The 24,613-nt window shown below is 47.3% G+C and overlaps 1 protein-coding gene across 2 annotated transcripts in view; it reads left to right on the top strand.

Annotated features, from left to right (window-relative positions):
• The window catches only part of IFTAP (intraflagellar transport associated protein), a 224,812-nt gene that overhangs the window by 109,325 nt on the left and 90,874 nt on the right, over positions 1-24,613 (top strand). For both annotated transcript variants that reach the window (XR_014978711.1, XM_085643471.1), the window contains exons 3-5: positions 5,711-5,868; positions 10,425-10,496; positions 15,986-16,046. Coding sequence is in view for 1 of the 2 variants with exons in the window: in XM_085643471.1 (XP_085499597.1) it covers positions 5,711-5,868; positions 10,425-10,496; positions 15,986-16,046 (291 nt within the window). In the remaining variant the exon portion in view is untranslated. The remainder of the gene's footprint in view (positions 1-5,710; positions 5,869-10,424; positions 10,497-15,985; positions 16,047-24,613) is intronic.

Genomic DNA, 24,613 nt, shown 5'->3' with positions numbered 1-24,613 from the left:
GAGACCACCAAAGCAGCGGAATCCCCACCAGGTAATCCGCACTGCAGTTTAGAATGGTCTGTAAGAATAGGGTGATAAACACTGCAGACCTAACGGAGCCATGTCCTAGCGTCCCAAAGGATGATTGCAGATCCTGATAAGAATTGTCATGCAGTATACATGGCAAATAAAGCAGAGAAAGGCCCTCCTGTTTTATTTGTGTTGCTGTAAAGATCATATTTCTGTGGACTGCAGTATATTGAGATAAAGCAGTATTGAGCCCTACTTTAAAATCGCAGCGACTGTACTTTGTTACGAAAACATTAGCCGGTCACGACCTTTCCGTATAATGCATTGGTATCGTTTGAAGCTTGGCAGTAGGGTTGCACGTATTTTATGGTTGAGTAAAAACTAGGCAAGTGTTCTCTAAGCTTCTTTCTTGAAAGCTTCCGCTAATGCATAAGATGTCAATTAAGTATTTGAATTCGCAAAATTGTATGCAGCCCAGTGTTTTAAAAAGTACTTTAGTGTTCCTGATGGTATTTTTTCGGCGTAGGGGACTAGCGTGGTGTGGGTTAATGCAGGTGGCAGAGTTCGGTACTGAGTTTCTGAATGTTCCCGATTTCTTGCCCAATGTTGTGCTTTTTAAAGTTGCTGGCTTCATCATTCCGCTGCACCTTGTTTCATCACAATTTTATGATTGAAAGGAGTAGGATACTGTCATCGATTCTGAACAGGCATTGCTCGGCGTGGTTGGTGAAAGTCAAAGCAGCACAACTTTGGCACCCATTGCTTTATTAGAAAGCCTTTCAGTTGTGGATAATGCATGCTGTCATAAAAATGTTGAAGCCGAGCGCGTTCGATTAAGCCTTACATTTCTTTGTGTCACACATTTACTAAGCTCATATGTATCCTCACCTAAAAAGGAATTCGCCAGTGCCTGTTAACTTTCAATGTTATATTTCCATATTTTTCCAAATCTACAATGATAAATCTAAATTTCCATTGGTCTTCCTGTTGACAGTTTCTTCATGTGCTCAGAAGACTGACCTATGCTTTTGTCGTTTCCGTAACTGGCCTTCTCCCTCCCAAACATGTTCCTCTGTACGGAAGGAGTTAAACGTATACCCAAAGCCCTCCAAACAGTTCACAGCTACTAACCTTATTTTATTTGTAGTATATCTCGCGCTTATGATGTATGTAAACTTTTGCCATCATGCCGTGGCAGCCACTAGGCTCAGAATGTTGTGGTATATATATCTCAACGTGTCCTATGTGCTGTACGTGTTCTCTGTTGAATGAAGCTAGCATTGGTGCTACAATGCTGTCTCTGACTGCGTTTGTAAAAACTGCAGAAGCATTACACTACCAAAGCCAGAATCCATGTGTTTTGGTCTAGTGGTGCTTTGTCACCAGTATCGAACAACTGTTTCACTGGGATAAAATGAGTCGCAGCTAATGCGGGAAGTTCTTGCGTAGGCGAAGGAGCGCTTAACTTTACCTGGACTGACATGTCAATCCGCTGTCAGGATGTCATCGTGATTTTATTTTTGCAAATTGTTGAGCTTCTATCTTGGAACGGTTTCTGTTGCATTGCTGAAGAAAAGAGAAATCGCTTGTTCTAGTCGTCGTCTTAGTTTTAGGATTGAGCAGAATTGACCACTCCATGGAGGCATGGCTGACACACTGGTAAAGGATCACGTAGGCATGGCTGACACACTGGTAAAGGATCACGTAGGCATGGCTGACGCACTGGTAAAGGACCACATGCTATGTAACATAACACATCTTACCAAATCTATTTTCAGGAAACAAAATTGATGAACTGTAAATGGCACAGTTAACTAAACAGATTTCCTTGAGTGAATGTCTTGTGATCTTTCCTGTTAGTCATTGGATCTGAGTAGCAAAACCTTTTAATAACACGCACTGTCAAGCCAAAAAGCATCTTACACAAACTACACTGAGCCGCAGTATGTGCAACATGTGTAGTAGCACTGTGCCATAACCTGGAAAACACGGTTTACTGCTTTCCTGAAAACTACAAACAGGAGCCCAGAAACCCAAAACATTATTTACACTACAGCTTTAAACATCCTGCCTGTGTCCAAACATATCTGTTATAATATTTGGTAGATGCATGTGTTGTCAACAATGAAATAGGTGAACATTTTCCACTGAAACAGGGTTGACTTCAGCACTGCTGGCATGTTGCGGCACTTTATGCCACTTTCCCTCAATACCTTTCTACTCTGCACCACGCTAATTTGCCAGTGCACTCTACCCCACTTCTCTATGCACCACAGCACTCTAGACTGCTACTACTCTTTGCCACGGTCCTCTACGCTGCTACTCCACTCTATGCCTTTTCACTCTGCAACAATCTACTGTACGGTACGCCAACTACTGTACACCACTGCACCCTAGGCCACTATACTCTCGAATATTTAGTCTCCCACTTGCAACGGCAAGTCAGATTTGATCAGGTAGAGCTATTTTTAGCACTGTTCCGTTCTGGCAAGTGAACATCATCTGGAAAAGGACCTGTGCACTTTTCGTTCAGAAAGTAAATGAGCAATAAAGATGCCTTTAAATCCTTGTTTTCATCTTGACATACTTGCTGTCTGTTCAAGGAAAGAGGTTAAATGTCAGTTTCTTTACTAATTGCTGCTTGGAAATGGAGGTTATTTTTCTTTCTCTTACAACAATTAGAGGTTTCGGATAAGTGTGCGGTCTGACAATCCCTGTGAAACAAAAGTCTGTAAGGTGTCATTTTTTTTTCCAAAACCAGATTTTAAATACCTTGCAAATGAATAGTACAAATATTTCAAAAGACTGTATCGTGTATGCGTTAAGCACTCATGCCTTTTTAACGCCAGTATTAGAACAAACTCGTTGATACGAGTTTTTCCTTTTGTGCGAAAGTCGTTACGACTTGTCTTAGGGTGGTGCTCGACTTCGGATTAGGATCATTTACTATTCCAACTCCAGTCTGCGCAAGAGTAGGGTGGGTATTGTACTTTAACTCCAACACCACCTGACCAACCCCCCTCCTTCCCCCCCGGCATATCTTTTAAGACTTGCGTACTAAACGAATGCGTGCTAATGACACTTTGTTCTATTGCCGGCACTGTAAAGCCACAGCAGGATTCCTGTGTTGTGCTAAAGGATGTTTCCCATTTCAAAACATATCTGGCATTACGAAAGCATTTTATTTTTGTAATTTACAATCGTGATTCAACCAAAGATTTAAATATGAGCAAAACAAATCGAAACACTTTACTTTGTGATGTGCAAATGACAAATGTATAGAGAACATTGTACACTATATAGCTTTATCAGTAAAACTGCATGTCTGTGGGAAATTTTGTGGCCATTTTGTGGCTGCTTGGAAAAGGTTTCTTTTTCTCTTGCTGAAGGTTGAGTTGAAGGTTTTTGTCAATGAGCTGTCTGAAGAGGTCAGTTATTTTTCTCGAACACAACATTTAAATAAATACCCTGTAAATTAATATTATAATCTATTTAAAAATATATCAGGAATTACAAAATCACATATTTTTTTTAATTACGAAGTTTGAAGTAAACAGTTCAATAGGAGCCAAAAAAAAATCCAGAACACTTTAGTTGGTGATGTGTAAATGACACATTTGCAGAAACCCTACTTTCCAATCATTGTTTGTACACTATATAGTTTTTAGGTCGAGCCTAGCGCAGCGTGCATGCGCTGGGAAATCGACCTCTTGGAATTGCTTCAGTGGAAGCTCGTGCGTGTGGTGCTCACACGCTATTGGCCTTTGCGTCTGGCTTTAGTACGCAATTGGGCAAAGGCGTGTGGATGACCCAGCTTCTTGGAAAATGTTGACTCCCAGAGCGTTTTGCTCTCGGAAGCCAGCAGCGTGGCGCAGGGGCCATCTGGTTTTCATTAGTGTGTCCGCGCTTCTCTGTTTAACTTTATTGTTCTTCAGTACCCCTGTCCGGCCAGCCCCATTTGCCTGTAAAGCTCCTATTTCAGCCCTCTATTGGGCTGCTCGCGCTTCACAGGAAACCTATTGGGAACAGGGGGAGCTAACCAGCTGTGCTCAGTGTCTTCCCCCCGACACTTTTGTCTCGCTCTCACTTCACAGGAGACCGAGTGGGAACAGGGGGCGCTACCTGGCTGTGCTCAGTCTCTTTCCCCCCGGCACTCTTGTCTCACTCTCACTTCACAGGAGACCGAGTGGGAGCAGGGGGCGCTACCCGGCTGTGCTCAGTGTCTTCCCCCCCCGGCACTCTTGTCTGACTCTCACTTCACAGGAGACCGAGTGGGAGCAGGGGGCGCTACCCGGCTGTGCTCAGTGTCTTTCACCCCCGGCACTGTTGTCTCGACCTCACCGTCTTTTCCTGGAGCAGTCCGCTCGGATAACTGCTTCTCGGGTTGGCTTTAGCTCCGGCCGTCGGTGGCCTCGGATGGTGCCAGGCCATGCCCCACTCATTTCAGAGCTGGGTATCCTGTTGTACAGTTGGTGCTGTACTGTTATGCTGTGTTCCTGAATAAACCCTTGACTTCAAATCTGCGTCAGGACATCTTTAATTCAACACTGGCGACGTGTAGCTTTTGCCTGATTGGGGACAGGCACCTTCAGCACCGACTCCCCTGTCTGCCAACTTTACCCTAAAAGGACTGTGCCATCTTCACTGGTCGCCTCTCATTATTATTCAAAACGAGGCCGTGACTTTAACCCCTAAAAGAACTGTAAGTTAAATTATTTTTTTTTTCTTCCATAATCTTCTTGAATAATCGTGAGGCTGTTTCATGGCACATGCGAGGCTCACCTGTTCAATTGCCACATTGCGAGTGGTGTCTTCTCGTGCTTAGCCTCCATCTTCCACACGCATCACAATCCCTTAACCATGAGGATAACAAGCATTGGCATAGCCAATAGGTCTCGCCTTTGGGACCTTATAAGTGTTTATCCATGCAACAGTTGATGTTGTTGCACCAAGGATATTGTGCTACATAACTAAATACTTATAAGGTCCCAAAGGCAAGACCTATTGACTTTGCCAATGCTTGTTTTTCATATTGTCAATTGGGTACGAGAACTTTCCTCTTCTTGATTTATGGCTTTCCTATTTTGTGTGTCTTTATCTCTTTTGCTTTCGGGGAATATCTGATGGGAAAAATGAGTGCAGGTCCCCATAAATAAATGCCGTTGGCCCGCACCGGCTCAAGTTAAGCATTGTTTTCAGAGCTGGTTTTTCATGGTCACATTTTACTCCGATTTAGGCAAATTCGGGCTTCCCGGCTCTGTTACATTCGTATATTTGTCGCCTACTAATAAGGAGTGATCATGAGGCAGATCCATACAGTGGATCTGAATGGGGTTTTATTCATTACACATACTGTAAATCTGAGTTAGTGTGGCCCTCGGTGTCCACAGGTACCCATGGTCCGTATCAAGCGCATAGAGGCGAAACCTTTTTACATGAAGCTGTGTTCAACAACACCATCATTGCCATAGTGACAGCTGTTTTGGCGTTCATGGAGAGGTGAATGACAGACTCTCTCTGTCCAAGTACGTGCCAGTTCTAACTCACGACTCTTTAAATGTACTTTCGAGGTTATGCCAATATGTACTTGCATTTTCATACGTTTACTATTTGTTTTGTTTTCTGTGATTCATCTGTTAAAAAAATGTTTTATCAACAAAATCACATTTTTCGCATCCTCTTTTGTTTTTCTGTCCTCTAGATACAAAAAACTTGTCTGGCCGGACATCTGATGGTCTCTTGTTGAAAAACACTGGTTCTTCTGGCCCACAGTCTTGTGCAAGTAAAGTTTCTGAGGCCGGGAAGGGGTTGAGTGACTCCACCACTGTGACAACGCCGCAGCCCACAGATGAAGACCAGGTGATTGGGTTGGATCAATGGCAAAGCTCCTTTCAGTGACGTCACCTGGATGACTAAACCAAAAAAGTAATCAGTAATGTGCTGCTGATGTCCAAAAGTATTTGCATGCTCCTCTGCCTAAGCCGCAGTGGGTTACCCACCATATTGACATGTTTCTGCTGGTCCAGCAGCCTTATTGTGCCAAAAGTCCTTCCACCGACACGGCAGGATAACCATTGGCAAAATGCACTATGGCCGCCGGCCCACAGCACCATGGTGGCACCGCAGGGCATTTGGCAGCTGTTTCCCAAAACCAAACTCCCACAGCAGGGTCTTCTTATTTTTTAAAAACAAAACTTGAAAGTCCCTTCTCAGTACGTTTAGACAGTGTTTGTTTTTTCCTGTCAGTTGGGATAACCATGGTGGGCATGGCATCTCAAGCACCACCCTAGACGAGGCTAGCCATCTGATGGCATTTCCACTGGCACTCACTGTGTATCTGACAGCGGAGCTGGCGACGCCTCCCTTGAAACAGAGGTTCTTCTACCTATAAATAAGGCGAGAGAACCTAGAGGAGGGTGGAACACGCATCTTCTGAGATATCCTACTCACTTGTAAAAGAGGCCCAAAAACACCAGCAGGTTCTAGTTACTTTACCCATCACAGTATCATGACAGCATTGATTATTTTATCATGTGAAGGAACAGCATTGCTTTGTGTGAAAGATATAGGGGGTTTTAATTTTCTAACATTCCTCCAAGTTGTGTCACAAGTCGAGAAGCATCGATAATGCTGATCTCTTGCGCCCACCCTGCACCGGTATTTCAAAATCAGGGCGATTGATTCTGCAGATCCTTTTATACCGAGGCAATAGATCAGATTCAGTGTTAACCAGAAGTATGTGTTTGTGCAAGTGCTAAAAAGATACCCGAGAGAAATAGATCACTAGACTGAGGTACCAGGGTGCAACAACAGCTAGAGTTCATGCTTTAAGATCATGTTGAGGGAAAGGAAAATACCCTTATAGACTAGGATGACCCTTGTCTGTTGAATAAATACTCCATGTACAGATGTGTATTCAGATCCTCACTGACCTTCAGGAGCCAAGGGATATGTCTAATGTCTTTTTTGGGGAGGCGGGGGATGTAATTCTACATTCCACAGATGTGGAAAAGGATTCAGATTTTTTTCTACTCTTCATTTTCCCCGGATATGTACAGTTTTGCTGTGTTATATGGAATTACCCAGAATGGAGGAAACAGGATTAAATTTACTACAATTGAATGAGTTTTCTGAATCTGTGTATTTGAATTTCTTTTAATTACTGTGTCATTCCAGCTGTCAGGAACACTTCCCCACCACACAAAAACACCACTATTACAATGACTACACATTAAGGGTATTCAGAGTTCAAGTCGGTCTTGGAGAACCTTCACAACCCTTTTATCAGTTTTGGTGATGCGATGATCCCATTTAAAACTGCGACTAGAAAAGCTGGTGTCAACACCAACCTCTGTAGGTGGTTTCAGTTTGTCTACAATGTTGATAGGAGAGGGCCAGGTGGTGGGTCAGTTGAGCATTTGGAAGATATTGGCATGCTTGCATTTTACTAGCGCATCAGCCACTGTTTTTCGAGAGGATAGGATACAGGATAGGATACAATTTATACAGCGCGCTAATACCCAAAGGTGTCAAGCGCTGGGCAGACGTAGGAGAAGAAAGAGGCATGTAGCCACCCACTAGGATGAGAAAAGCCATGTTTTCAGCAATTTTCTGAAAGCCAGAAGAGAATCCGTGTTGAAGATGACAGAAGGCAGCGAGTTCCAAAGTTTGGCGGCTGCTACAGAAAAGGAGCAACCACCCCATTTGGCCTGCGGAATCGTGGGGAGACCAGTTTTTTCTGGGTGGGGGATCTAGGGGTCTTCCCGGGATATATCATTTGTACTGATTTTCAACTGCGACAAGCCTTTGCTGTGTAGGGCCTTAAAGACAATTCTCAGGACCTTGAAGGAGATTTGCTTCCTAATGGGGAGCCAGTGCAAGGTGCGAATCCCCTCCTTGGCTAATTGGTGCTTGGGCATGTTAAGGATCAACCTGGCCACTGCTTTTTGTACAAACTGTAGCTTGTCCAGGGATGCGCATTGATGTTGAGGCCCAAAGCTTTGCAGTAGTCCAGCCGGGAGGTAATAAGTGCAATGATGGTGGACCGATGTAGTTCAGGTAAAATATACGGCAGCACCATTCTGAGGGTTCTTGAGATATAGAAGCAGGTGCAGATGACCTGAGCGTCCAAGGTCAGATTGTCATTGAAAGTGACCCCCAGATTTTTCGCTGCCCTAACCAGAACAGGAAGGGGACCACAGACTGTGGTTCACCAGGCATTTGACCAGATGGAACTCTGCAAGCCAAATACCAGTATCTCGGTTTTGTCAGCATTAATCTTAAGTGAGTTACCCTTCATCCAACAAATAATGCTAGTCGTGCACTGATTGAATATTCCTGCGTCCATTTGAAAGTCATTCCTGTGACCATTTGAAAATCATTTGAGATGGAAACAATGGTTTGTGTCGTCCGCATAGGACAGCACCTGGAACCCAAATCATCTCACCAGCTCGGCCAGGAGTGGTCACATAAAGATTAAAGAGGGTGGGGCTCAAGGAGGAACCCTGGGAAGGCTATAGGTCCTTGTTCTGAAGCCTCCGCAACTAACAGTGTTCGTTCTCCCTGACATGAAGGAGTGGAGAAGCTGCAAAGCCTTACCCAAGACTCCCACTTCCTGCAAGCGCTGAACCATACGCACCGGGGAGATGGGATCAAATGCTGCCAAAAGGTCGAGCATGATCAACACCGCCGATCCACACTGATCCACCTGCGTGCGAATATGGTCAGTAGCCGCATTAAGGGCAGACTCTGTGCTGTGACTGGCACGAAACCCGTTCTGCGAACTGTCTAAGATCTCCTGGGATTCGACATATTTCATCAGTTCAATGTTGATGAATTTTTCCAGGATCTTAGTTGGAGCAGTAAGAAGGGAGATGGGTCGAAAGAATTTCAACTCTGAAGGGTCAGCGTTAGGTTTTTTAAGGAGAGGCGAAACTGTGGCTTCCTTCCAGATGGTTGGGTAGCCGCCGGAGAAAAGTATGTTATTAAACACTTTACAGAGGAAGTTAGCTACCGGGTCAGGAGCCAGTTTGAGTAAGGATGGCATACAGGGATCTGATGGAGCGCGGGATATAAGGCCCAGAAGGAGTTCTTTAGTTTGCTTGACCGTAATTAGCGGTAAGGAGCTCAAGCCCTCCTTAGCGGGGTCCAGGGTGAGCTCCTAGACATCATGTTCCACAACCTCAGGTACCGGTTCCTCACCTTCCGTAGGCTTAAACTCCTGTAAGGTCTTGAGTACTTTGTCCTGAAAGTAGGTAGCTACTCTGTCACAGAAATCTTGCAAGGGGGTCAGCAGCTGTGTCCCCGGTGGCTCGGAGATTTCCTTGACCTGGAGAAGCACACTGGAAGAGTTATCTGCTGACTTTATCGGTCAACTATTGCATCAGGGCAGCATGGTGCACAGTTTGCTCAATGTGGAGTTTTATGACTTCCCCTTTCCTGCTCCCAGCCACTTTGCATGGTGTTTAGAATTCTTCAAGCATGTTGCTAGGTTCACAGGTTTCCACACACCTTAATCTGAATTAGGTACAGAGCTTAGGCAGGGTGGTGGTCCATTCATGCTCTCTTTCCTACATTTATTCAGTTGCCCCCATAATATCTCGGGGTGGCCTTTCGTTTTTTCTCACAAATGTTTCACATTTTGATGGTGTTAATATTCTCTGCTTCATCCTCTGAAGCCTAAAGGTCGTGGGCACCATTAGCAGGTCAGGAAAGCATTGCATTCTCCTCCCTGCAACAAGCTCTTGCTGCGCACCCATCTGAGGCGCATCTGGTGGTAATCACTGGTGGTTATGGGGTCAGAAGGTGCAGCACCAGTCCTGAGGGCCGAAGACGTGAGGAGCAGAGCTGGATGTCTACCAAGTGTGTGCTCGATCGGACAGTGTCTGTCATGCAGGACTGGACCAAAGGGCTGGGTGGCCAGTGCGCCCCCTGCAGCAATAATAAGGAGCGGCAGATATTGATACACTATTTTCTATGATGTTGTGAAAGGGATCACCGTGTGGGTGTAAATTTGAGGAGTATGTCGTAGAATTGGCTATGGATGAGGTTGGGGAGGCTGGTGCGTGGGGGACTTGACGATAGCGACTCCTGGAAACTTTCTTAGTTTTCAGTGAAAGAGTAACTGGTTGGTTGGAACATTTTCTTCGCCGCCAACTTTGTATTTGCGACTTTCTTTGGGGTTGGACTCGTTGCTTGTTGACGTCACCTCCAAATTCAATAGTTCCTTTAATGGGTTAACTAACATTTTCAAAATACTTCTTTAAGATTGTTTTTAAACTGTGTTTTTTTTAATTGATTTGTCTCGTGTATTAGTACCTGCTGTGAAAATGTGCACTGCTTTGCACTTGTAGGGGGCAGTTTTTTGTTTGGGCTCATGTTTGATTTCATTTCCTGGCTGATTCTCTCTTTTGTAGATTCTAATTGATACGGACAGGAGAGTCGGCGCTTGTAACCTGTTTGACCTATCGCTGGCAGGCAGGCTGAAGGTAAGTTTGGTTTTAATTTCCTTTCTGTTTGACGACAGGCCAAGTACCGTTTTTTTAAAGCATTCAGCTTCAAAAATAGTATTTAGTTGGGACTGCGCATGTGCCCCCTCAGTTTAGATGTTTAACCCTGTCTCCTGTATGCACAACACTTATCCGTACACGAGCTCTTCCCTAGATCTGTAGCGTCAGGGCTTTAAGTGGGCCGGGTCCTGCCGGTGCTCAGCACCGGCAGTTCTATAAAGCGGTTGCCGCACAGGGTCTCTATCGTGCTCTCCATCTTTGCCCTCAGGGGGAAAAAAAAAATCTCACCCAGCAGCAGTACCACCCTTCGCTGCTTTTGAGGTATCTTCAAAGAGACTCGCTAGTTTTTTTTTCAGTCTCATCATTTCAGAACGGAAGCTTTTTCAATGTTATATACAAGGAAGCCGTAGTTGTTGCCGATTTATCTTACACAAACAACAACCATTGGCAAAGCCAATAGCCCTGGCTTGCTGTAGGTGTAATGTTACTTGTTGTATTCAGGCCCGGTTCTAGAGGGTGGGCCAGGCCCACCCAAGGAATACCCTGACCCACCCAAGGTCATTTAGAACTGAAAAACGTGTTTTTCACCCCGGGGGCTCTCCATTATTTATTTATTTTATTTATTCAAGAAGCTTGTAAAGCGCACGGCTACCCCCAAAGGGGGTGTCCCGGCGCTGTGGACTGAATACTTAGAAGGAGAGGCAATTTAAGGAATGGTAAACAGCCAGGTTTTCAATTTATTGCGAAAAAGAGACTCTGAAGGAAGAAATCTAAGATGAAGCGGTAGGCTGTTCCAAAGTTTAGCCGTCATTACGGTGAATGTTCTACTGCCCATTCTAGAGCGGCGAAAGCGAGGAACAATAAGAAGGCGTAGGTTGTTTGACCTCAAAGATCTGGTCGATTGGGAAAGCGCAAGTCTCTTTCTCAAATAGACCGGGCCTGACCCGTTGAGGGCCCGAAAAGCAAGAGTCAACATCTTGAACTGAATGCGACAGGAAATGGGCAGCCAGTGAAGCTTCTTACAGTAGGATGCAACCGATATCGTTTATTTTAATGATTAACACCATTGACATAAGCTACTTTCAGACCTGGGAGGAGGTGTGAAGGCAGCATAGTTTATTAGCTGCCAAGATGTACAAATGACCAGCATGGACATCCTGAAAACTGAATTATAATTCTGGGCTTATTGCATCATATGTCTAAACTTCAATGCTTTGCAAAGTCAAAAGCTGCCAAAGTTTCCTACAACATGAAAAGCTATAAAGTGGCTCTGAATGGCAGCAGGAACATTTCTGCTGCTGCACATAACCAGTGGCAGGCTGCAGTCTTAAAGTTCTGTATCTTAAAGATTTGACAAGCAGACTCTTCCCTTCCCCAAGCTGGACGCACATCAAAGAAAGCGGCATATGTAGCTCTTTGGGTGCTGATTATTGTATTGAAAATGTCAAATGCGGAGAGATGCCAATATGAGATCGATTACATACGTTGTTGACTTTTGGCCTGTACCCACTCCCCTTCATGGCCCACCCATGCATCTTTACGGCCCTCCCAAAGAAAAAATGCTAGAGCCGGCCCGGTTGTATCAGTATTATATATCTGTATACAAGGACAGAAGCCGCAAAATACCAGTTGGGCTGCCCATCATTCTAAGCACAGATTTTTAGATTTGGTATGTTTAAGCCACACCCTTAATTACTTCGTGCACGCCCCTTTGAAGGACCCCCTAGTTTTTTCATTCGACTTAAAGCACAGTGTAGAGTGGAAGCTGCTTGCGTTGCACGGAGTGATCTCAATGAAGAAGACATTTTGATGTCATACTTCAGTGGGTCTTTTGTCATCTGCGGTGATTATTTTAATCCACAGAATCTTACCATGTGTTCTGATGGTGCTGCGGTACCACCTCACGCCGAGTCTTCAACCCAGAGGTTTTAGGTCCTGTGTTTGGTCCATGTGCGTAGACGCAAACTCTTTAGACTCCAGTCGCATCCTGCAGCAAACATGCAATCCAAGTGAAAGCCCCCAGCAAAATGAAATTATTTCGACATTTGAGCGCTCCCTTTCTCCTTGCAACAGTATCATTTTGAGACTATTTTATCGTAATCTAGGATCCGCTTGTGTCTTTTTGTGGTAGTGGCCAAATAGCTTTAATGTATCGCGGGTCAATGTACCAACATGCAACCCTCCTATAACATACATCTTGGCTACATGTGACCTAAACAAAGTTACCTCTGCACATTACAAATACTTAAACGATTTCATTTTCACAGCAAGATTGTATACCTTACAGCTAGAATATAAATCTATGTGTCTGGTGGTGGGTGGCGATGACCCATCTGACTGTTCGAACTCCAAAGATTGAGCCGTTGCCAGCATTTGTTTCCTAGCCAGAAAAAAGCAACCAGAGCTAAACATGAGCGATTTCCATCATATATTCCTGGTCTTCTATTATGAGCATGAAAGAACTTTCATCCTACAGATCTACTCGTGTGTGAATTACCAGGGAAGTCCCTAGTGGCCTGGCATTATAAAAGCATTATACATTCATGTACCCATTTCACAAGTTATAGAAACAGCACACTTGCTTTGCATCTGAATATGTGCAGCTCTGCATGATACAGGGTGCACTAAAATGACATTGTCACTGCAAACTGTCTCCCATCTTTGCCTTTCCAGACATTTGCACACCTGGCTGTACCTTGAGGCTCACCACAGAAATCCCTTGGCCGGTCTGGCGGAAGTAGATGAGGCCGAAGGATTCAGTGTGTGGGAAGGCTGTCACTGTGGGGTCTTGACTTGTTTCTTGTAGGGGCTTTTGGGTCCAATATACCTTTATTCTTCCTTCAGACAGGGTTGCAATGAGGTTGCTGTCCACACAGTAGTGTTTGAAGCGTTTCCTATTTCTCCTAATGTGAAACCTGACTAAAAAAGCACTAACCAGCAACTTATAATATAACTCAGTTGTAACCTACGGCTGAAGTCGTAGACATTTCCTTTGACAAAAAGGTGACTCTGGTTAGATTTATCGTTGTATCTGCTGCACGGATTTTCATTGGTTGGACACTGTAACATTTTGGAAAATCACATGCAAAGGCCCTCAATGGGGGTGGTTTGTGTAGGTGATTTCTAAATAGCAGGTTGCATAAGTTTCCATGTGCTTTGGTATATCAAAAAAGGGTTTCCTCCAATCCTAGTAGGGCACGCCTGCATGGCTTCTGTACAAGTGCAGTGCAATTACAACTGTCTAACATGATTAAATGAGAACACAGCACCGCTTTAAATCCACCCAAAGTGCATGTGGCCAAGAATCATTGTTTGAGGGAAGTTCCTTACTCATTGTGAGTCCAATTAGAAGCCCAGATGAGTGGGGATAATTGTGTTAGATTCCATGACCTGCTCCTGACTGTACATGTCCAAGTTTTGATTGACAGGAGGTGCCACAGCTTGCGAGAGACACCTCTATGGTGCTTCCTGGGGGTGGGTAGCGTGTACCCTCCGCACATGGTCCACGTATCACAGCTTCTGTATCACCATTGAGATGTTGCAGTCTGGTCCATTAACAGCCCTCTTGACATTTGACTGACTCTGCTCAAAGCCTTCTGAACTCTGAGGTGCACCAGCCTCTTGTAAATCCATCCCATTGAGGCCAGTAAGTGCCTGAACAGGTTGTGCGCAGAAGTTGTCTTTGGAGCATAACGGAGCGAGACAAGGTCATGCTGTGAGCACTTCATATTATTCCTCATTCCCACACAGGGCTCATGCCTCCTAAACAGATCTTACCAACATGAAAAGTAATAATATTGTAAAACCACACACAAATCTGAACATGACTCCCTTAAATGACACCTTCACATTATTGTTACTTTCTGGGCCTCTAACAGCAGGCGCTTTATTGCACGTTACATTCTGGCTGAAGTTACTAGAGTAGGACAATCAATGTGTTCACTCATCTAGTTAAGAAGAGCCTACACCAAACTCTCCAATTACAGGCTGCATGCCCCAAGTTCCTTATTTTAGTTGGGATTAAGAGGTCCTAATGCATAAGGCCTTTTGCAACCCACTTATCAGTGCTGGAACTCAAAATTCTTCACTTGTGTAAATGTAGAATGTGAAACACTCCATCTTAATGGGAGCCACAGTGTTATTGCATGTGTTATTGCATGTTTGACATCAGGCTGTCTCAGGATATGGCCACAGGTGTGGCCTGATGCATGTGGGCCAGGCTGTAGCCATATGTGCCCTATTAAAGTGGTGACCTTCCTCTTCTCAGTGCACCCTTTCATACAGTGAGCAGACCTGGCATTGCTACTGGCCAGTTGGCTGCCACTGAGAGGTGTCGAATAGTAATAACACATTATAAGTTCCCTGTATTAGTTTTGGGCTGCTCAAAACGAGTTACATATGTGTCTGTGGCGTAACAAAACTTGAGTCTCCCGCCTACAAAATACAAGGAGGGGCCCTCCTGCGGACTCACTTAAGAGCTCTCAGGCCAGGGTACGGTGCTTGGGGGCCACCAGATCTTGCCCCCACACTGCTGGGCCCTTTGTTACGCCTCTGCTTTGTGTATATTATGTTGGTGCAGAGTAGGGTAATCCCTCCATCCATCCAAAACCCTCTCATTAGATCTGTGGGGACCCCTAAAAAGACTGACAAGCAAGTCTCTTTTCTTGCCTGAATGTATTTGGGGGTGTTAGCGAGGAAGAGGGAGGCGAATCGTAAGTGTCTTGTTGGTTGGTGGAACGTCATGCGTATGATGATGTACGCTGGTCCTTCATTGTGCAGTGTTTTGTATGCGTGTCAGCAACTTGAAATGGCATCTCTTCTGGATCGGGAGCCAGTGTTTCTTCTTGAGGGGTGGTGTGATGGAGGCCCGTCTGAGGAGGATGAGTCTCCTAGCAGATTAAAAAGTACAGAGGGCCATTTGAAGAAAACTGTGTGAATCCTGGTGCTTGGTCTCAAGATTAGGAATTAAGAGCACACATTCTACTTTATTATTATTCGTGTGTTATGCTTATGCCCTCAAAAGGTTTTATGAATTAGGCTCTTGAGTCCTTGTTATGGGTGTCCTGGTAAATGGGCCGGATTTTCCCCACACTTAGTGTTACCGATACCGGATTTACCAGTAGCTCCAGTTCTGTTGAAAATCTGGGTCCATTACAAATTGGACCCCCAGGGTCCTCTCACAAAATGATGAATTCTCAGTAGAATCAGTGATCCCAGGTCCGATTCTGGTAATTGCTCATTTTCTCCGATACTTTCTAATGGAGATTAATCTTTAGGTTAAAGTAAAAAGATCTGCAGTGTTCCTTGGGATCTCCGAATCCCGAAGGGGCCTGTAAAGGCGGTTACCAGCCCCATCGGAAATAAGAGGCCACTCTTAAGCAAGGCCTTACACTCCAGCAAGATTTTTCTGTAGCACAATTACAGTGGATCCTAACAAGCACTTTTATTCTTTTTAACCCTTTTTTAAGGTGGACAACTTTTTTGCTGCTGACTCGGGTGAAGCAGATCAGGAGCTGCTCCAGATGATCGGTAATGATAATGCTCCTACTTCATTTTACTCTCCCTATTCTATTTCATATAGAAATTTTAACAAATATAACAAAATAAAATACTACTAATTCAATGTATTCTCAAATGCAAAATGCTCACATCTCTCGAGTTAAACTTGCCAGTATCAATTGCTTTGATTTACAATTTATTGACAGTTTCGCCTCAAATTCTTGGCTATTGGCTTCTCTGTCCACCCACGCTACGTCACAACGCCCTCTGTTAAAAAAATGAATGGTTGGTGCAATAATTTAGTTGGTGTTTGTGCAATACGTAGAGATGTATGTGTTTCTTGAATAACCTGTTCAAATACCAAGATGGCCGACGCAAGTGTGCTTCTCTAAATGAGAACTGGTGCTTTCTAAAATGGCAGCTGCTGTCATTGACTTCAGTTAAAGAACCCAATGAGGTTTTAGCATTGCTTAAATTACTCAGAAGGATAGCAGAAATATTGTTTCCATAGCTTGCATTTCTCATATTTGAATCCCTGATGTGATGGGAATCAATTTAGAGCTATGGGGGTTGGGAGACGTGAATTGCAGGATTAGGGTTTATAAAATCTCTTTGAACACTCAGGTTAGTGCTGTTGTTGGCATGTGCTATAACCTTCTGAGAACCTTGAAGAAATTCCTCTATCTTCTGCCGGGCATTATCAGCAAAGGATAATTCATGCCATTGTCACGTCTCGACTTGACTATGAGAATCGCTCTTTATTGGGAGCACATCAACTGAAAAGACTGCAGGTCATCCAGTGCGTGGTAGCTCGGCTTCTTTTAAAAGCGCCTAAAAGAAGCCTCATGCAGCAGTATCTTAAGGAGCTACACTGGCTTCCCATCAAAGATAAAATCAGGTTTAACCGTCTTGCCCCGACTCATAGAACCGTCTACCACTCTGGGCCTCGGTACCTTATTGAAAGTGTTAGAATCCGGGGTCTCTGGTTGGCGCAGGTATGCACTTGCGACAAGCAGGGACCCTTTCCTCTAAGTCAGGGCAAAGAATCACCTCTTTAAAAATAACCCCTGCTCACCCTCTAGGTAACGTGGCGCGAGCAGTCAGGCTAAATTTCCAGAGGGCATTAGGTTAAGCGTTCAAGTTGTCCCACACAATAATCACCACCCCACCACACAAAGACACAAGGCTGTATTTATCAAAAATAGAAGTCTTTATATAAAAGGTTTCTTTCAGGCAGGTTGCACAAATACAGTTCTCTTGGTGAATCTTAATCCAGTTACTCTCCAATGCTTAAGGGCAGTCCACAGTTGTAAAAAATTGCACAGTTCTACTTAAAATCAGCTTCTTAGGGTTTCTGGGCACTTCGTAGCGCCTTTGCTATGCTCTGGGCAAGGTTTTTAAAGTGCCTTGCCGTTTCTCACGCTTCTCGTGTGAGCAGGAGTACGCTTGCCGTTTCCCACGCTTCTCGCGTGAGCACGCGTACTCGAACTGAAGCCGTACGGACCGTACTGACGTAGGTACGCGTCGTACCCGTCTAGTACGCCCCCTTTCAACCCTCACGCTTCCCGCGTGAGCACTGGCAATAGGCTTCAATACAGTACGGCAAAGCAGGTACGGCTCGTACGGAGTCGAGTACGGGCCGTTCCAGGGTACAAAGCACAAAATCCTTCAAAGGCAGAGACGCACCGCACCAAGGCAATTACGGGCCGTATGACAGCGCCCCAGCCAGTAATACTGTAAAGGCAGGGACGCACCGTACAAAGCAGGTACAGACCGTACCTCAGCGCGCTTTGGCAAAATACCTTTGTTCTTTTATGGGGAGTGTTCGCGGCGGCCTGCAGATGTCAAACACGAGTGTCCCACGTCGCGTCTTGGTCCCGGCTCCTCCGTGGACGATGATGCTTCGTGGGGGCACTCCTCAACTTCCTAGCACACCAGCGAGGGCAGAGGCAAGAGGGGCAGCCTGGGGGCGAGATCTCAGCGCAGCGCGCTGTCGGCTTCGTCCGGTTGGGGCGAACAGTGCGCACAGGTCCTCACGGGGATTTCTGCGGCCCGGGGGGGGGTCGCAGGGCTCGATGCTTGGACACAGGGATCTCCTCCTTACTTTGCGAGCGACGGCTCGAGGGGGCAGTTGCTTACTTTGTTTAGGCTTGCGGGCCGTCACGATGCTCACAGCTGCTCCAGCGGCAGAAGTCGCGTTGCTCAGCGGGATTAAGGCACAAGGTTCTCCAGGGTCAGCGGTGCAGAATCACCCACGGCAGTCTCTTCTTCCTCAAGGGGGGGGGGGGGGTGGGGGTAGCGCCCAATGTTCCTGGGGCGCAGTTCAGGAGGCAAGTTCTCTAGCAAGCCCTTGGAGATAGTTCAGCACAAGTTGAATCAAAGTCTTTTCTTTCAGTCTTTTCCTCTCCTTCCAGCAGACAGGCACCCACTGCAGGCCAGTCTCTCAGGCAGAGAGACAGTATTCCTCCTTCAGCTTCTCCAGGTCCTTCTCCTTCAGGCAGAGGTTCGTCGTTGCGTAAACAGGATCTGATTTCTTAGGAGCAGGGCTCCTTCTTTTAAAGCGCAAATCTTTTGTTCTTTGTCGCCAGGGGGCCTGGGCCTGGCTCAGTCCAGTTTTGGAGCACTTTGTTGTGGTGACTCTGCTCTTTCCTTTCAGCAGCAGGGCAGAGACATCAGCCGCTCCACAGGGGGCGGAGCCGGCTTGGTGGTGGCAGAGCACAGGTCTATTCAAGAGTCAAGGTGTACTCCTCCCACCCATCCTGATGTAATCTCTCTACCCACCACCTGGCAGCCAGCCTGTCTCCTGGAATTCCCCAGCCCTGCTCTTCACTGTTGCTAGGCAGAACACACACACATAGCAGAGGCGGACTGAAATGGCCAGGTCAGTAAATACTAACTTTCTAAAAGTAGTATTTACAAACACAGGATATTAAAATAAACTTTACTAAAAGAAGTATTTTATTATTCTGAGTTCAGGCATACTAAACTTGACATTCTACCATGCTCTATGAGTCCACTGGGGTCACAGCGTGTAGTGACTCCAGCAGCCCATTCTGGCCTATGGAGTGCAGGTAGCCTTCAATAGTGAAAAATGAAAAATGGCTGTAATTCACTATTAAGACATGCCACACACATCAGGGCATGTCCTACCTTAGGCCTACAATGCACCCTGCCCTTGGGCCTACCAGAGGGGTGACTAATATGTAGTTAAGGGAAGGTTTAGGGACTGGCAAGTGGGTGCACTTGCGCAGTCAGCACGACAGTACCAGACCGCGCGCAGGTTCTGCAGTGGCAGACCCTAGACACATTTTACTAGGCCGCTTCTGTGGGTGGCACAACCAGTGCTGCAAGCCCACCAGCGGTATTTGTATTTACAAGCCCTGGCACTCCTGGTGCACTTTACTAGGGGCTGACAGTAAACCAAATGAACCAATCATGGACACCAATCAATGTATACACTTTTCAAAGGGAGCACTTGCACTGTTGCACTGATTAGCAGTGGCACAGTGCCCTGAGCAGCTAACACCAACAAAACATAATGTGGCACATCAGCAAAAAGTGGAAGGGAAACTCACGCCAAGGTGCCAGGTCTAACACGTGTCCCCTCCAGCTGAAATGTGGGGGGAACAACCCTATCCCAGGGAGTTCCTCTTCACTAAGGTGGAAAAACCTGGACAGACCGTCAGCATTGGCGTGATCTGTGCCAGGGCGATGCTCCACCGTAAAGTCCATACCCTGTAGGGAGATGGACCACCTCAACAGTTTTGGGTTCTCACTCCTCATTTGCATCAGCCATCTGAGGGGCCTGTGGTCGGTCTGAACCCGGAAGTGAGTCCCAAACAAGTAGGGCCTCAGCTTCTTCAGCGCCCAGACCACAGCAAATGCTTCTCGCTCTATCGCACTCCACCTTTTTGTCCCGTGGAAGTAACCTCCTACTTATGAAGGCTACAGGTTGGTCCCAGCCCTCCTCAGTCATCTGTGAGAGAACAGCCCCTACACCATGCTCTGATGCGTCTGTCTGCACTAGGAATTCTTTGGAGAAGTCAGGAGCCAAGAGCATGGGCGCCGTGCACATGGCAGTTTTCAGGGTGTCAAAGGCCTTCTGACAGGTGTCAGTCCATATCACTTTTCTGGGCTGCTTCTTCGAAGTCAGCTCTGTCAAGGGGGGAACGATGCTGCCATACCCCTTGACAAACCTCCTGTAGTACCCAGTGAGTCCTAAAAAGGCCCTCACCTCCGTCTGGGTCTTTGGGAGCTCCCAAGCCAGGATGGTTTCTATCTTGGGTTGTAGGGGCGCCACCTGGCCGCTCCCCACCTGGTGTCCCAAGTGCCCGATCTGACACTTGCTTGCCTTGATCGTGAGGCCTGCCTTGCGCAGTGCCATCAACACTTCCCAGAGATGTTGAAGGTGTTCTTTCCATGTGCCACTGAACACTGCGATGTCATCCAGGTATGCTGCGCTGAACTCGGTCAGCCCAGCCAACACCTGGTTGACCAACCTCTGGAAGGTGGCAGGGGCATTCTTCATCCCAAATGGCATAACCCGGAACTGGAAATGCCCATCTGGTGTGGAGAATGCGGACCTCTCTTTGGCCCCATCAGTTAAGGCGATCTGCCAGTACCCAGACGTTAGATCAAACGTGCTGAGGTACCGGGCAGCCCCTAACCGATCGATGAGCTCATCAGCTCTGGGGATGGGGTGCGCGTCAGTCTTCGTGACTGAATTGAGTCCTCGGTAGTCCACACAGAACCGGAGTTCGGGTGTGGCACCCGGCGCCGCAGCCTTTGGGACCAAGATCACTGGGCTGGCCCAAGGACTGCTGGAGGACTCAACCACCCCAAGGGCAAGCATCTTTGAGACGTCCTCTTTGATGCAGGCTCTGACCCTGTCAGTTACCCTGTAAGCTTTGTACTTCACAGGTAAGCTGTCTCCTGTATCCACATCATGGACGCACCAATCTGTGATACCAGGAACCAGGGAGAACAGGTCAGGAAACTGCCCCAGCAGCTGGCGGCAGTTATCCTGTTGCTCAGGGGTCAGGGTGGGTGAGAGGTTAACTCCATCCACTGACCGGTCTCGCTCTGAGGCTACCAAGAGGTCAGGAAGAGGCTCAGACTCCTCCTCCGTCCCATCATCTGTGGCCAAGAGCATGCCCACTTCGGACCTCTCCAAGTGGGGCTTCAGTCGATTGACATGGAGTACCTCAAGGGGTTCCTAGGAGACTGCAAGTTCACCAAGTAGGTGACAGAACTCTTGCGCTCCACAATCTCAAAGGGTCCTGTCCACTTGTCCTGGAGTGCACAAGGCTCCACAGGGGCCAGGACCCATACCTTTTGACCAGGTTGAAGCTCAACCAGAGTGGCATTCTGGTCGTACCACCGCTTCATTTCCTCCTGGCTGGCTTCCAGATTTGCCTCAGCAAGTTGCCTGAAACGCCTAGTCTGGTTCCTGAAGGCCAGCATGTAACTAAATACATTCTGGGGAGGTTTCCTGGGAGATTGCTCCCAGCCTTCCTTGACCAGACTAAGAGGTCCTCGTACTGGGTGGCCATACAAAAGCTCAAAGGGACTGAACCCCAGAGACTTTTGTGGCACCTCACGGTACGCAAAGAGTAGGCATGGTAAGAGGACGTCGCACTTCCGCCTCATGGGTTCCTCAAGACCCATAATCATGCCTTTTAGGGTTCGGTTGAAGCGCTCAACCAACCCGTTTCCTTGGGGATGGTAAGGGGTGGTGAACTTGTATGTCACACCACACTCTTGCCAAAGGGATTTCATATATTTCGATATTTAATTGGTCCCCCTGTCGGACACCACCTCTAGAGGGAATCCTACTTGTGAGAAAATTCCCATCAGTGCCCGTCCCACCACGGGGGCTGTCACTGTCCTCAGAGGGATGGCTTCAGGGTACCGGGTGGCATGGTTCACCAAGACCAGGATAAACCTGTTGCCCATGGCTGTCTTGGGGTCCAGTGGCCCCACAATGTCAATCCCCACTCGCTGGAATGGGGTACTGACCACAGGGAAAGGTTGGAGTGGAGCTTTCAGCTTCCTTCCACTCTTGCCACTTGCCTGGCAAGTCTGGCATGTCCTGCAGTGAGTGTCAGAACTCCTGCGCATTTGGGGCCAATAGAAGTGGGTGACGAGCCTCTCAAAGGTCTTGTCCTGCCCCAAATGTCCTGCTAACGGAACGTCGTGAGCCAGCCCCAGTAGGAAGGCTCTGAACTTCTGGGGTACCACCAGCGCACGGGCTGACCCAGGTTCAGCAACCTTAGGCTCTGAGTGCAGGAGGTTGTTCTCCCAGTAGATTAAGTGAGTTCCGGACTGATCACCATTGGCCTGGGCTGCAGCCTGCTGCCGCATACCCTCTAGAGAGGGGCACTCTTTCTGCTCCCTGCAGAATTCCTCCCTGGAGGGGACTCCTTCTGTCTGCCAATGGGTCAGCTCAGGCAGGTCCCCCAGTTCGGCTATCTGTTCCCCGGTAGGCTCCAGGGCATCCCCCTCAAGGTCTACTTCCTCCTGGGCCGTGGGAACTTCAGGAGACGGTTTCCCATGCCTCCCTTGCCCTCTCTCTAAGGCCGGTTCCTGGGCCTCTTCCTCAGGCTCCAGGGTCCCTTCAACACCCCTACTGGCTGCCATTGACCGGGTGGTCACGCACGCCCAATCAGGTAAACCCACCATCCGCAGATGGGCTGTCTTCTCCACCTTTTCCCAAGGGGAGCTCTCCAAGTCATTCCCTAGGAGACAGCCTACAGGCATGGCAGTTCTCACAGCGACTTGCAGAGTTCCAGAGACCCCCCCCCACTCAAAGGGAACTTGAGCCATTGGACAATTACTCTCTGTGTTGTCAGCATTGACAACCCGACAATAGGCATGGGGTACGACCTGCTCTTGAGATACCAGGTGCTGCCGCACTGCAGTCACGCTGGCTCCTGTGTCTCTAAGAGCCTCTACCTTCTTCCCATTGACGGTCACCACTTGCCCATATTTCTTAGTGTTAGAGGGCAAGTTGGCTTGGGGGACCATCTCACTGTCTCCTAGCGAGACTAAGGTCATTTGGACGGGGTCCCACCCACCTGGGACTTCTACCTCTTCCCCAAAGGCTACTGTAGCCACTTGCTTCGGTAGAGCACCAGTGGGTGCAGGTTTTACATACTGGCGACACTTGGGATCACTGGCAAAGTGACCTAGCTCACCACATTTATAACATTGAGGGGGCCCCTTGGTAACAGGTTTACCTGTCGGGACCCTGTCGGCTTCGGGGTTGGGGGAGGCTGAGAACCTTTCTGCTGGTTCCCTTGGGGATTACTTTGTGGGCCTTTTTGGAACCCTTTCTGTTTTCCCTTGTCCCCCCCACTCTTCTGCTGGGGACCCTGCTCACCCTTGGCGGAGTCTCCCACGTGACCCTTATGGACCCTGGTGCTGACCCAGCGGTCCGCCTCTTCTGCAAGCTTCCTAGGGTTAGTCAGCTTGCTATCTATCAGGTGTTGGCGTAGCTCAGGAAAACAATTAAGCGACAAGTACTCCCATGCAATTAAATCAAAGAGACCTTGGTGATCATCTACTTTGCTACCCTTCACCCAGCCATCCAGTGCTCTGCAGAAAAAGGTCACATACTCCACATACGTACTCCCCGCAATCTTGGTGCACCCCCTGAACCTCTGTCTATACAATTCAGGAGTTAGCCCATATCTGGTCATTAAAGCTTCTTTCATGTGGGGGTAAGAAGTCTGCATGTCAAAGGGCAAATCTAAAAGTGTGTCCCGCCCCTCACTGAGGAACCGTCCCCACAACCCCGCTCCCCAATCTTTCTCAGGGACCCGGTGGGAGGACATGGCTATCTCATAGGCCCGGAACCATTGCCCTATGTCATCATTCTTGTAGAACTCTTTAACTACATCTTTTGGTATGTACACCCTTGACTCTACCTGCACCGGCGTTGCGCTGCCACCAGAGGGAGTGTTCTCCAAACTTTTCTCTTTTATCGCCAGTTCTCTCATTCTGGCGTCGTGCTCCATCAGAATCTTTCTTTCTTCCAGAGCTATTTTCTTCTCTTCCAGAGCCAGTTTCAGTTTCGCCAAGGTGACCTCTTGTTCTCTTGCGGCCTGTCTGTCTGCCAGCTCCCCTGGCGACAGGTCTCTGCCAAAGCTGTGGATGCTCTCTGCTGGCTCCACTGGCACAACCTCAGGTACAACCTCATCAGCTGCACCCCTTGATTCTATCCAGGCTTTCAGCGCCTTGCAGAGATCTGTTTTGTTCCTGCATCCTGCATGTGGAACCTTGAACTTCAGGCAGAAAAACTTGAGTTGTTTTTTTTTGTAGTTGTCCAGCTCTGAGTCATCCCATTCCCATTCCATTCCAGAGGCTTCAGATGCTGTGCTGTTTGAGCCCGGCATGGCTTCAAACGCAAGGGATCTTCTTTACTTGGCAAGCGAAAATTGAAATTTTTAAAAGTTCTGTGGCTTTAGCTACTGGACTGTCCACTGTGCAATGGTTAGTAATCACTGCGCAGACAGCAAGAACGCAAATCCGTAAATCCGCACCGGTTGGCGCAGGTATGCACTTGCGACAAGCAGGGACCCTTTCCTCTAAGTCAG

This window comes from Triturus cristatus, chromosome 3_1 (genome assembly GCF_964204655.1).
Source record: "Triturus cristatus chromosome 3_1, aTriCri1.1, whole genome shotgun sequence".
Taxonomy (NCBI): domain Eukaryota; kingdom Metazoa; phylum Chordata; class Amphibia; order Caudata; family Salamandridae; genus Triturus; species Triturus cristatus.
Note: the sequence above shows the minus strand (reverse complement) of the source record. Positions and strands in the feature narration are given on the sequence as shown.